Source organism: Mya arenaria, chromosome 5, assembly GCF_026914265.1.
Source record: "Mya arenaria isolate MELC-2E11 chromosome 5, ASM2691426v1".
NCBI lineage: Eukaryota > Metazoa > Mollusca > Bivalvia > Myida > Myidae > Mya > Mya arenaria.
Window position 1 is genome coordinate 61287206 of NC_069126.1, and position 13709 is coordinate 61300914.

Genomic DNA, 13709 nt, shown 5'->3' on the forward strand with positions numbered 1-13709 from the left:
ATTGACATCCAAATAATAACTGTTTTAACATCAGGACAAGCATGCATATCACCCCTCTTTACAACTGTCTTTATTTATTCTTCTGTCAACAGGATACAGGAAGAATTACATCGATTGAAACAGGAAGACGGTCCCGATATAGTAATCTCCCTTGTTAGAAATATTCGTGAATATACTAGATATGCGTCAACAAATTCTGAAATTGCCGCGGATCTTCTCTACAATTTGGCCAAGGGTCTGGGGTCCACAACTGTACCGGCTTTTGCAAAGAAACTTATTAGATTTGTTGATGAAGACGATTTGATAAACAAAATCATACAAACGATACAATGTTCAATTCCGATCAGAACAAGTATGCTTTATAATGTCCACATTATACTCAGTCGTGTCAGGGAAATTACACCTTCAAATATTCATCTCATACATCGACTGATGCAAAATACAGAACATATCTTTGGGAACTGGAGCACGAGCGCAATACAAACAGACGAAAAGACAATGAGAGTTCGAGAAATGAGGAAAACGTTGTCATCGTTTATTGCAGGCTGCGTACCAACCGATTTTATTCCAATGCCAATTTTCCCAACAAAACCTGACATCGAGAATGACCCTTTTCAAAACTTGAATGTGAACAAAATTGACAGTGCATATAAAAACGAGAAGGATTACCTAGAGACACAGTATAAACTTATGCGTGCTGATTGTTTTATTCCGTTAAGAAATGGAATTTTGGAGATGAGGAAATTAGAAGGAAACACTAGAATTAATAGACTTGATGATGTTTTCGTCTACTATAAGGTGAAAATTGTAGCCCCCTGTTTAGCAAATGGCATTGGTTATGAACTTGTCTTTGATACCAGCCGCTCGCGACCAAGAGGAGATCGGTTAAAATATGGTACCTTAGTTGCCTTGTCCGCGAACAATTTTCAGACCTATCATTTTGCAACTGTTGTTGGCAGTATGAATAAAGGCAAAGGTGAAATACAAGTGAAATTTGAATTCACTCGAATCGCTGAGATACATGAGTTATTATATAATTCGCTGACCATGCTAGAGCCAACTAGCGGTTATTTTGAAAGCTACAGGCATGTTTTAAGCGTGCTTCAGAAGTACGCAATGGAGCATATTACGATTCCTTTACAAGATTACATTGTTTACTGCTCTAGGAAAGCTCGTCCACCAAAGTATCTCCAAGCAGACGATACGTACGCATTGCGATATTCGAGAGTTACTATTCCAAAGAAATCTGATACAAACAGTGTAAAATCCCACATTGAAACAAAGCTTGAGTCACCGACTTGTTCTGTCGACCAAGAATGTTGCGAGATATTAACATTCGGGAAAGATACTGACACATCATCTTTGCAATCGGACAAATCTTGTAAAGAAGATATTATGCTTCAGAATAATTCTCCGTGCATCGATGTCGAATCACAAAGAGATTCATCAAATGAAAGAAAAACATCCGTATATAGCAATGCAAGCACAGCCACAGCTTTTGACATCGACGTCAATGTCTTGTCTGATGACTGGCCTTCCGCATCAGAACTTGATTTGGATGCAAATCAGATGAAAGCGTTTAAAAATGCGTTGACAAAAGAGTTTTCAGTAATCCAAGGACCCCCGGGATGCGGAAAAACATATGTCGGATCAAAGATTGCTGACGCTCTACTTGATAACACCAATGGAACGATAATGGTTGTATGCTATACCAACCATGCACTGGACCAGTTTCTGCATAAAATCATTGCACATAACCCTTTCGCAAATGTAGTTAGGATTGGCGGAAGAAGTAAAGATGAACAAATACAGAAATTAACATTAGCAGAGAAAAGAAAGAAACGGCCATCTCTAGTACCAGAAACTCTATTAGTAAGTAGACATGATTTGTTTAGTGTCAAAAATAACAAGAGCAAAATATTGTGTGAGAATATGCTAAAGATTAAACTCATCAAGGAAAGCATCTTGCATCACAACGTTCTGCAGAAGCAAATCGGTCCAAATTATTTATCGTACTTTCAACACTTCTCGTATCACTATAGATACCCCGCCTTGCTATGGTGGCTTGCAAATGGTTCTGATGAGTTGAAACAAGTGTTCCAGTCTTCGGTCGAGGAAATTGCCGGAACACGTGTGTTGCCTGAATGCGTACGAAACAGAATTAAAGACATCATAAAGAACAATGCGTTTGGTCAAACAAATATAAAATATCCTCTTATAGAATTCTCGCGTGACAAAATTGCATTGCACATTTTTGAGCTTAACACGCACCCAAAACTTATGGTAAAATACAGCAGACACCTTCGGGAAGCTGATGCCTACTGCGAATCAGATCATTCTGATTTATCTGATCCATCTTTACCTCTTGAAGAACGTTGGAAGTTATATAGAGGATGGGTGAATGATTACTGTAAACAATTTGAGAACGAAATAGTCAACCACTCAGAGGAATATGAAGACGCGATCAAGAGGGTTAACGAAATAGGCATGCTGGTGGACAAACACATTTTATTATCTGCTGACGTGATAGGAGTGACGACAACAGGAGCGGCTAAAAATTGGAATCTTTTCAAGGAGATTGGTCCAAAAATAGTTATTGCCGAGGAAGCAGCTGAAGTGTTTGAATCTCATTTAATTTGCAGTTTAAGTCCCTCTTGCCAACACCTTATACTTATAGGTGACCACAAACAACTGCGACCAAATCCTGCTGTGTTCAGACTTGCTCGGGAATACAAGTTGGATATATCGCTCTTTGAAAGAATGGTAAAAAACAATTTTCCGTACGACGAATTGCGAAGCCAGCACAGAATGAGACCTGAAATTGCCGACAATATGAGAATCAAAGATTTGTATCCAGGTCTCATTGATGATTCATGCGTACTGTGCTACGATCCAATCAAGGGTGTAGAGGGCAACATGTTCTTTCTTGACCATAGGAACTACGAAGAGCAAGATGCCCATACAAGAAGTCATATTAATATGTTTGAAGCTATGTTTCTGGTTGAGCTTTGTCATTACCTACTTCTTCAAGGTTACGAAGACTCTCAGATTACAATTCTGTCAATGTATAATGGGCAAATGTTTAAAATTAAACACTTACTGCAAGAGAGGCTTAATCGCCGTTCTTTGATAAGAGTAGATAATGTAGATAATTACCAAGGAGAAGAAAACGATATTATTCTATTGTCATTGGTAAGAAGTAACGACATTGGAAACAAAGGATTTGTCGGACATCTGAATAGAATATGTGTGTCGATGTCCCGAGCAAAAAAAGGTCTATTCATAATAGGCAACACACGCACTCTCTTATCTGGACGTTCCAAATGGCAAAGCATTATTGAGAAAATGGGTGAAATAAACGCAGTTAAAACTAAAATGACGTTGGTTTGCCAGAACCATCCTGAACATAAAGTCTTTGTAGAAAATGCTGAAGATTTCATGCAATGTCCAGACGGTGGATGTTATGAGAAGTGCACATTTGAAATGAGTTGTGGACATGTCTGTCCGAAACATTGTCATTCCAATAACAGGGAACATATCGGAATAGTTTGCAAACAGCCCTGCCGACGACAATGTATAAACGGGCACCCGTGTAGCTTAAAATGCAACGAAAAGTGTCGACCTTGTATGGAAGCTGTAGTGAAAAAGTTAGATTGTGGACACGAGTTGGCTTTAACCTGTTATGAAGACAATGGTAAATTCGTTTGCAATGCCATTTGCTCAAATCAGTTGCCATGTGGTCATACATGTGCAAAGAAATGCCATGAAAGTTGTATTCCATGTGTGGAACGAATACAAGTCTTGAATGAAAAATGTGGACATTTAAACGAGGTTCAATGCTTTCTTTCTAGCAAAAGTGACATATGTAACTATCCCTGCAAGAAGAAACTGAGTTGTGATCACATTTGTTTGAAAAGATGTTCGGTTCCATGCGAGCCTTGTATCAGCAAGGTAACATACAAAAGGGATGCATGCAGTCATCTTGCTGAACGACAATGTCATCAGTTAGAAAGTACCGAGTCATGTCAAAAGTTTTGCGACCTGAACCTTGACTGTGGTCACATTTGTCGAAATATTTGCGGAGCTACTGATGAGCTTTTAAGCATAGCGACAAACGGTTCAGTGTCAACGTGTCCAAAGGGTCACAATTCTTTATGCAAAGAAAGGTGTTCGTATAAGCTTGCATGCGGACATCAATGCCAAGGAGATTGCAAACGCTGTGACAAAGGGCGATGGCATAGTGGGTGTGACCAAGAATGCAATGTTGAATTTTTCTGTTGTCACACTAAAACAGCAAAATGTAACTCATTCAACTCATTCATACTATGCCAAAACATCTGCGCTAGAAAGTGCAGTCACCAAAGATGTGAAATGCGATGTTGTAAAAGTTGCAAGTCGTGTGAACATGATTGTGACTGGGGCTGTAAACATTTGAAATGCACCAAAAGATGTGGTGAAGTTTGTGACCGAGAAAGATGCAATAACATCTGTGAGAAAACACTGGCAAGATGTGGACATTCCTGTACTGGGCTTTGTGGTGACCCTTGTCCGGACATTTGCTTTGTTTGTGACAAAGATGTTTTCCAGGAAGAAGACTTTGCTCATAGATTCGTTGAGTTACATGACTGCGGTGATATCGTTAGGTCAAAGGAAATGGACAAATATATGGATACTTTGGACGACTCATTATCTTTCAGGGTTTGCCCGTTGTGCTCTAAGCCAGTTAAAACAACATGTGCAAGTCGATATGAAAAGATAATTAACGGCCAATGGAATGCCTTTGACAAGGTCAAAGCGATTCAAACATCGCGTACTTCATGTGACGAAATTTTATTTGGTCATACCCTGCATACAGATAGCTCTACACCTCTAAATGAACAACGGTTAAAACGCATTACCAACACAAACGTTAATAGACTAAAGGAGTGTCTGAAAACACATTATAATGTCGACACTTTACCGCTGATTCAGAAACATATAGATGGTCTTCCACTCACACAATCGTTGTATCATGAGTTGGAAAGGGAAACTCAACGATTTCTGCATGCTGATGCATTGTCATCTTTCATAAATAAGGTCGACAAATCCAACCTTCCTGACTTGAAAGATAAACTTACGGTAGCCTCTGATATTTTGGACGTACCTGGTCCTTATACGGATGAGTTACAAGACGCATTTCATACTTACGTCGAGGCAGAATTTCCACAAATTGTTGACAAAGCGAAGCTAATGAGACTACGCTTTGAATGGAAGACGATCGAACTCAACAATACTGGTGACGCTGTTCAGACGTTGAAGGACGTATTGATGAATGAATGTACTCGAGTGGACAATGACGTGCGTCTATTAACACTTTTGAAAGTGGACGGCGGAATCTATTTTAAGATCAGTGAGTATTGTAGCTTCTTAGATTTTCATCTTTGTTTTCAAACAGATTTACCTTAACGGAAATATATAGGAAACACCACTATAACTTCATAATTACATATGTGAGCTTTGGTTACAAATGACTTAGAGTAAGAGTTACTGGAGTAGAAAGCGCATATCGTTATGAGCTATACGGGAAAAAGATAAAGTAGAATAACCATCAGTCAATAGCGAAAACACTTTAAAAAATTATTTTCATCTGTGATTTCAGATGGGTCTCGAGAAAAGGCGGTTTCAGTTAGGGGTATATCCTTTAAAACGAGTAAGTTCGTGTTTTAGTGATTACATTTGCATTTGCTATTCTCTGTGTACAATTTCTAAAGTGTTTTAAGGAATAGTTTATGCTTTTTATGTTTAACTGCATTAGTTTTGGCATTTTTAAATAATTATTATGTCATTTGTAATATAAGCCCAAGAATACAGAATTTTTCTTCACTTTGTGTACACCAAAGTAAATTATTTAACATAGCAAAGCAAAAATATAGTGTCTTACGCTGAAACTCTTATCCTCTATGAACTTAAGGTATAAAATGTTTTAACATTTTGTATTTATTTACCACCAGTTAAGAACCTATACGGAAACCAATTACACTGTGTGTAATATACATTGTATCAATATATTCTGAGAGAGTGTAGACGTTCTAAACTCCCCAATATTGTGTGGAATAAAACTATAATCATCTAGCTAAACAAATTAACATGTTCGGGTTTTGATGTATTGCAGTCCTTGAAAACAGACAAAAACGGCCGCGCGTGAAGACAGATATTGCCCAAAAGAAAAGTTCAGGTTTGCAAAAATCTCGATTGTTTCAAACTTCTGTTCCGATATTGAAATAATAATGATAAGCCCCGTAGTCAAAAGTACATTTACGTCTTTAACCCATTATGAGATAAAATAAAAGTGTTGTAACTTTCTACATATCGCCACAGTGAACAACGTTATCTCGCTCATGGTTATATGGTTTTAATAGTTTGTGTTGGAAATTTCAGTAAATAAAATTATATATATGACAACAGGATACGATATTTTCATATTTGTCTTGCTTCCGGTAGTTCTATTTTTCACACACGCCACTCGTGAAATATAACTTTAAGCGTCACTGGGTGAAATATATGACGATTTTACCGTCAAACAAACAACTATTCTCTATATATGAGGGTTATGAATTTTATTTTGTAAATAAAAATATGATGTATGCATTATTAAATAAAAACGGTCGCTGATGTGAAGCAAATTTAGAATAGACTTAATTTATTATGTACCAAATGTATATTTTATCAGGATCGAAATTGGTGTTACCTAATGCGAATAGACAGCCAGAAGTCGCATCCAGAAAGGGAAGAAGTTCTCGAGACTCAAAGCGAACTGCAGCAACGATAAAACAGGGAAACTCCCAAATGCCAAGGCATCCTTCGACCTACAATGACCGAACATCACATGGTGCTTCGGGTTATAATGAAAACAGTTATTCCAATGGGAGGAAACGTGCTTTAGAAAACGATAATAGTTATCATAACCACGGTTTGAACTCTAAGCGTGCCAAAACAGATAACAGAAGTAGTTTGCATCAAAGTCCAAGACAAGGAACTATTTCCTATGGAAATCATCATCCTGAAAGCCCTCGACATTCTGAAAAGTTTCATGGACGCCGCAAACCACAAAGCACAATGCGTCCTTCACGCGGAAGTCGCCATTTTGAAAGCAAAACATCATCGAGAATGCAACATTCAAAAAACACGAACACTAGTGAAAATCGGTCAACGACTGGCGATCTTCGTGATAAACTTACACCTAAAGGGAGATCGTCCACATCCGGCAATGGTTCAACACATTCCGGCCAAAGGTCATCCCATTCGCCCGGTGCTTATGAGGAAAGGAACAGGAAAAGGAAAGAAGAGAGTAGTTTAGATTTACGAGAGATTATAAAGAGGTCAAAGGCATCGAATGAAGCTCGTAGCAGCACAGTATATGACTTAAGCATAACAGTTAATGCTACTAGAAGCGCCCAGGAACGAACTGATAACAGTCACGACAACGTAGAGCTGGAAGACCGTCGTCAAGATAGGAGAAGGGACATTAAATACAAATAATCATATGGTGTTAACCAAAGCATTGAACTTTCAATTCTTTTTGATTTTATACCGAATTGCTTTAAGAGTAGACTATTACACCAGCAAAATATCAGTTATAATATATAGCAGGAAATAAATTATGTTTGGCGAACGCCAGTGGTAACAGATTCAAGTAGACCTATTAATGATTATTCTGATCTTTTCTCAGTCGTTGATGAGTGTTAGATAAAGCAATGTTAGGGCCTAGGTTTGCCGAATTAGATTTGGAATGTTTAATGGAAGAGGTACTTTTGATTATATTTAGACACAAACCGATGTTAACATATATTGCAAATACTTAAGCATCAAAATATAAATGACGTTAATTGTCCTTTAAATCCGATAAATAGGTTGTTTTTTTAACTAAAAGATAAACAAAACAAGGACAGTTTGTGTATGACTGTTCTCAAGTAAGAAATATGTATATTTGTATTGGTAATAAACGCTTTACCAGTTATACGAAGTTTCAGTTTTCCAGCTATAAGTCGATAATATCGTATCTCCAATGTTCATTAGGAGTTGTTCTGAAATAATTCCCAATACAGTTATCTTTAAAATCTTTCCCTCAGTTAGATTTATATTTGTTAAGGAAAGCTCCACTATCCTATCGGAATGTTGTTTAAATGTCTTAGTGCATACTTGTGTTGCAAGGTAGAGTGTTACGTATAATGTTTTTTTTTTATTTTTGAATTGTTAATATGTTAAAGCTTTGTTACATTTGAGGCTCAGAAATTCAGATGTTCTTAATTCATTCCAATTGTGTATTTATTTTTCCTTAAATTCGGTATTTGAAAATGCAAAATAGTTGCAAGTGAGCTGTCTACTTACTGGAAAAATATGCTCATTGAGTAGGTACCATTTAGTGTTAGAACTGTCTACTTTACAGATAGCAGAAACAATTGTTTAAAACTTTTACTATGCTCGTTAATATAAGGTACTATTTAGGTTTCCGATGTACAGCTATGTGATTTGTGGATGCCTGTTGACCTAATAATACGTTCGTGTCGTTTGACAGTTTGGCATAGGCAGCAAATTGATATGTAAACAAATATTACCTAATATATATTACAAAAAAATGCCCAGGAATACAATGTATTGCAAAACGGGTCACCAGTTGAAAACAAATAACAAAATGAAAATACAATAGCATTATAGGGCCACCAAACATTAAAACTGCAGGGTTTATGGCTAGATTAATGAATATATCAATAGATGATCGGATACCTTAATTGAAAATCGATTCATTAGTGGCTAAATCAGCTGACTCGTTTTTAATTATATTAATTTTATGCTAAAACCTTCACCCAGAACTGTTTAACAATTTCGTTAGAATTGATTCCAATGGATTAACCAAAAGTTCTCTCTTTTTTCTTGATTCTTTTTATTTTTGAAATGTATATATCATTTTTGCAAACGACTGTTGATCAAAACCATAGTGTACAATTATGCTTGTTTACTGGTGTCGTGAAGCAATATCTACATTTAATTTATGCTATTGTATTTATAAGTATCAGCAATATTGTTGGAATCGGTTTATTGTTGTAAGTATCAATTGTAAATATTTGAAAATGTTAATTTTAAAGATTTTTTTTTATTTCGTTATGCTGTTATTTGTTTACAAGTTTATCTTAAAATGTTCTTTTACGGTTATGGAACTGCCATATGAAATTTTACCGCAAGCATCTACAAATTGTATCTCTACATCAAAATTATAATATTTGTAACCATAATTCTCTTTCAAATAGATGCATGTAATTTGTCTTTGGATGTTGTTTTTTCTGTAACATTTTAAAGATAAGACAAACATGAATATACATAAAAAAGGATGTTAAAAAACAGAAAATATGTCAAATAGATCTATACCATAATTAGCTTACATTGACTGTATTTAATGCAATATAAAATAAATGTCACATGCTAAAAAGAAGTTTATAGTTGTCATGTAAACGACGTTGATCTTTCAATGATGGAGAAACAATAGAGGCATCACCAGCCCGCCCTCTAAACATATTTTGAAGCAAATATCAGTCTATATTCACCTGTAGATATTGACAAAGTCATTAAAGGTAAATATGATTTCAAACACCAAGTTTATTCAGTATGACCCTGTGATGCTTTTTCGATCGAGCTTTACTTCCGCGCCCTATCTAGGTAAAAATAATTTTGAACATATATCCGGATATAATAAAAATATGTTGACATGTATATATAGTACCTGAATAAAGGTACTGTTAATACGAAAACATACGGGGCCATATGGAAATATTGGCTTGTAAAATTCCAATCGATCAGTTATTGCAACGTGTTACCATAGCAGCGAAACGAAAAGAAACCTTGCCCCAATATCACGAAAATACTCAAGTCAAATCTCAATCTTAGTCTCAACTCTTTTTATCAAGTTACAGCATCATATGATTCAAAATTGTAAATGTTTTTCGCTTTTTAAAATCGCATTCTCTCATTCATTATGTTGATCAAAAATATTTTATAGAAACAAAAATGACAGCAACAATTGTACTTGAGTCCATTTTTTTTGAATTTTACTCAAGTACATTTTGTGCTGTAGAATTATTTTTTTGGAATATTGAGCAATAATGTTAACCAACATAATGCATGTGAGAATGTGCCTTTAAAAATAGTAAAGTGTTGGTAATTTGTAATAATGTCATACTGTAATGTGGAAAAATGAGCTGAGATTGAGATTGAGATTTGACTTAAGTATTTTCGTGATATTGGGGCCAGAGGATTGAAATACGACAAAAAAAGATCAAATCATGGCGAATTAATAATGATTGTTTATTTCTGAAATTGTAATGAGCAATTTCATGTATTTTGTCGTCTTCGATTTGAAGAAAGCTGGGTTTTTCTGTTCAACTTCTTCTTTTATGAAAGGTCGTCAAAAGAATACTCAAATTATAAACATATTTCGCGTTATTATGATCGTCATGAACTTGAGATATTTTCTTTTTGTTTTTACGTGTATTTCAAAATTCATGTCACAATACATGTATAAAGATTATGGCGTGATTCTTATATATCATACTTGGAGCATTTTGAATTAGTACGCCAATATACTTAAGTGAGCCGTTAAAGTGTGAAGGTCGTTCAAAAAGGTGGTCTCCAAATACTTTATTTTTTCGGGAGCAGGACAGATGTCCCCTACCGTAGATTGTTAAATGAATAACATACTGAAAACCCCGTTTCAGGCATTCTGAATGCCAATCTTTAGTGAAATTGCAATAAACTTTAATCAGTAAAACGTTGTTTGTATAAATTGGTGATCGTTTACATTGATTCATACCTTATGTACTTCAGAACTGTCTAACAAAAACTCTTTAACAGTTGATGAGCATAAATATCTCATAGCGAGTTCTATGAAAGAAAGTTACCTTCTGTACGTCAGAACTCTCTAACAAAAACTCTTTAACAGTTGGTTAGCATAAATATCTCATAGCGAGTTCTATGATAGTAGGTTATCGTGAATTCTAAAAGCATGCTCTGTAAAACAAGTGTTAACGTCACTCTCAAACAGGAAGCTCTGAAAATATATTCTGACAACAAGCTCTTTGACAACAGGTAAGCGTGACTCTCTCATAGCGAGTTCTATGACATTTGGTTAGCATGACTTCTTACAGCACGCTCTTTAAACAAAGGTTAACGTCATACTCTTACAGAATGTTCTGAAACAATTGGTAAGCGTGAATCTCTACCAACAACATCTATAACTAAGGGCAAGCGTGACTCTTTCAAAGCGGGTATTTTACATTGGGTTTATTCTCTAACAGAAAGCTCTGTAGCGATGTGTCAGCGTGATTTTCTAACATCAAATTCCGCAACACTTTGATAGCGTGACTCTTTAACAGTTGGTTAGCATAAATATTTCATAGCGAGTTCTATGATAGTAGGTTATCGTGAATTCTAAAAGCATGCTCTGTAAAACAAGTGTTAACGTCACTCTCTAACAGGAAGTTCTGAAAATATATTCTGACAACAAGCTCTTTGACAACAGGTAAGCGTGACTCTCTCATAGCGAGTTCTATGATTTGGTTAGCATGACTTCTTACAGCACGCTCTTTAAACAAAGGTTAACGTTACACTTTTACAGAATGTTCTGAAACAATTGATAAGCGTGAATCTCTACCAACAACATCTATAACTAAAGGCAAGCGTGACTCTTTCAAAGCGGGTATTTTACATTGGGTTTACTCTCTAACAGAAAGCTCTGTAGCGATGTGTCAGCGTGATTTTCTAACGTCTGCGGCTCTCTTACAGCAAGCTCTGTAGAAATGGGTTAGCGCGACTCCCTTATAATAACCTCCGTAACAATGTGTAAGCGTGACTCTCTAACTACAAGCTCTGTAACAATGGGTTAGCGCGAGTGTCTCCTAGTAAGCTCTGTAACAATGGGTTAGCGTGACTCTATAACAGTAAGCCCTGTAACAATGGGTTAGCATGACTCTCTATCAGTAAGCTTTGTAACAATGGGTTAGCGTGACTTTCTAACAGCAAGCACTGTAACAATGGGTGAGCGTGACTTCTTAACGGCAAACTCTGTAACACTGGGTCCGTGTGACTCTCTTACAGAAAACTCTGTAATAATTGGTAAGCGTGTCTCTCACAGATAACGCTGTAACAATGGTTCTGAAACAATGGGTTTAACAGCAAGATGTGTAACAATTGATCAACGATAATCTCCAACAGAAAGCTTTGTAGCATATGGTCATTTCGACTCTTACAGCAAGCTCATTAACATTAGGTCAGCTTGACACTCCCACAGCAAGCTCTGTAATAATGGTTGAGCTAGCCTCTCTCACATGTAACTCTTTAACCATGGGTTAGCTTGACTCTCTCACAGTCAGCCCTGTAAAAATGGTCTGAAACAATGGGTCGGCGTGCCTCTCAAAAACCAAGCTCACTAACAATGGATTAGGATGACTGTCTTACACTAAGCACTGCACCAATGGGTTAGCGTGACTCACTGACTGTGGGTTGGTTGGCGTGACATTCTCAAGCCAGGTTTCAAAGCAGTGAGTTATCGTGACCGACCACCCATTACAGCATGCTCTGTAACAGTAAGTCAGCGTGACTCTCTTAAAGAAAACTCCTTAGCAATGGGTAATGTTTAGTTTCTAACAGCAAAGTATGTTACAATGGGTCAGCGTGATTCTCTATCAGCAAGCTTTATCAAAATAGGTCAGAGTGACTCGCTAAAAGCAAGCTCTGTAGCAATGGGTTAGCTTAACACTCTTAACAGCTAACCCAGTGTGTCAAGTGTCAACTTGACTCTCTAAGAGCTAGCTCTGTAACATTGGTTAGAATGACTCTCACACATCATCCTCTGTCAAAGCGGTTAAGCTTTCACTGACACATATAGGTTTTAAACAATAGGTGAGCATGGCTTTCTCACAGCAAACTCTTTCGATATCTCTGTAACAATGGGTCAGCGTCACTTCCTAATAGCTAGCTATGTAACAATGGGTCAGCGTGACTTTTTAATAGCTATCTTTGTTACAATGGGTCAGCGTCACTTCCTAACAGCAAGCTTTTTATCAATGTGTCAGCGTGACTTTCTGATAGCTAGCTCCATAACAATGTGTCAGCGTGACTTTCTAACAGCTAGCTTTGTTACAATGGGTCAGCGTGACTTTATAACAGCAAGCTCTATATCAATGTGTCAGCGTGACATTCTAATAGCTAGCTCTATAACAATGTGTCAGCGTGACTTTCTAACAGCTAGCTCTGTAACAATGGGTCAGCGTGGCATTCTAACAGCTAGCTCTATATCAATGGGTCAGCGTGACTTTCTAACAGCTAGTAATGTAACAATGCGCATAATTCTAACAGCTAGCTTTGCCACAATGGGTCAGCGTCACTCCTTAACAACAAGCTTTGTAACAATGGGTTATCGTGATAATCTAACAGCTTGTTCTATATCAATGGGTCAGAGTGACTATCTAACAGCTAGCTATGTAACACTGCGTGACTTTCTTATAAAAAGCTTTGTTACAATGGGTCAGCGTGACTTTCTAACAGCTAGCTCTGAAACAATGTATCAGCGTGACTCTCTAACAGCCAGCTCTAAAACAATGGATCAGCTTGACTCTCTAACAGCCAGCTCTGATACAATGGATCAGCATTACTTTCTCTAAGGATGCCTTGTAGCAATTGGT

At 36.8% G+C, this 13709-nt stretch overlaps 1 protein-coding gene across 1 annotated transcript in view; it reads left to right on the top strand.

Annotated features, from left to right (window-relative positions):
- LOC128234184 (NFX1-type zinc finger-containing protein 1-like) overlaps positions 1–9931 on the top strand; it is an 11728-nt gene extending 1797 nt beyond the window's left edge. Inside the window, exons 3-6 of the mRNA XM_052948246.1 lie at positions 93–5389; positions 5639–5689; positions 6152–6214; positions 6710–9931. Of these exons, the coding sequence (XP_052804206.1) occupies positions 93–5389; positions 5639–5689; positions 6152–6214; positions 6710–7518 (6220 nt within the window). The 3' untranslated portion in view covers positions 7519–9931. The remainder of the gene's footprint in view (positions 1–92; positions 5390–5638; positions 5690–6151; positions 6215–6709) is intronic.
- The last annotated feature ends 3778 nt before the right edge of the window (positions 9932–13709 follow it).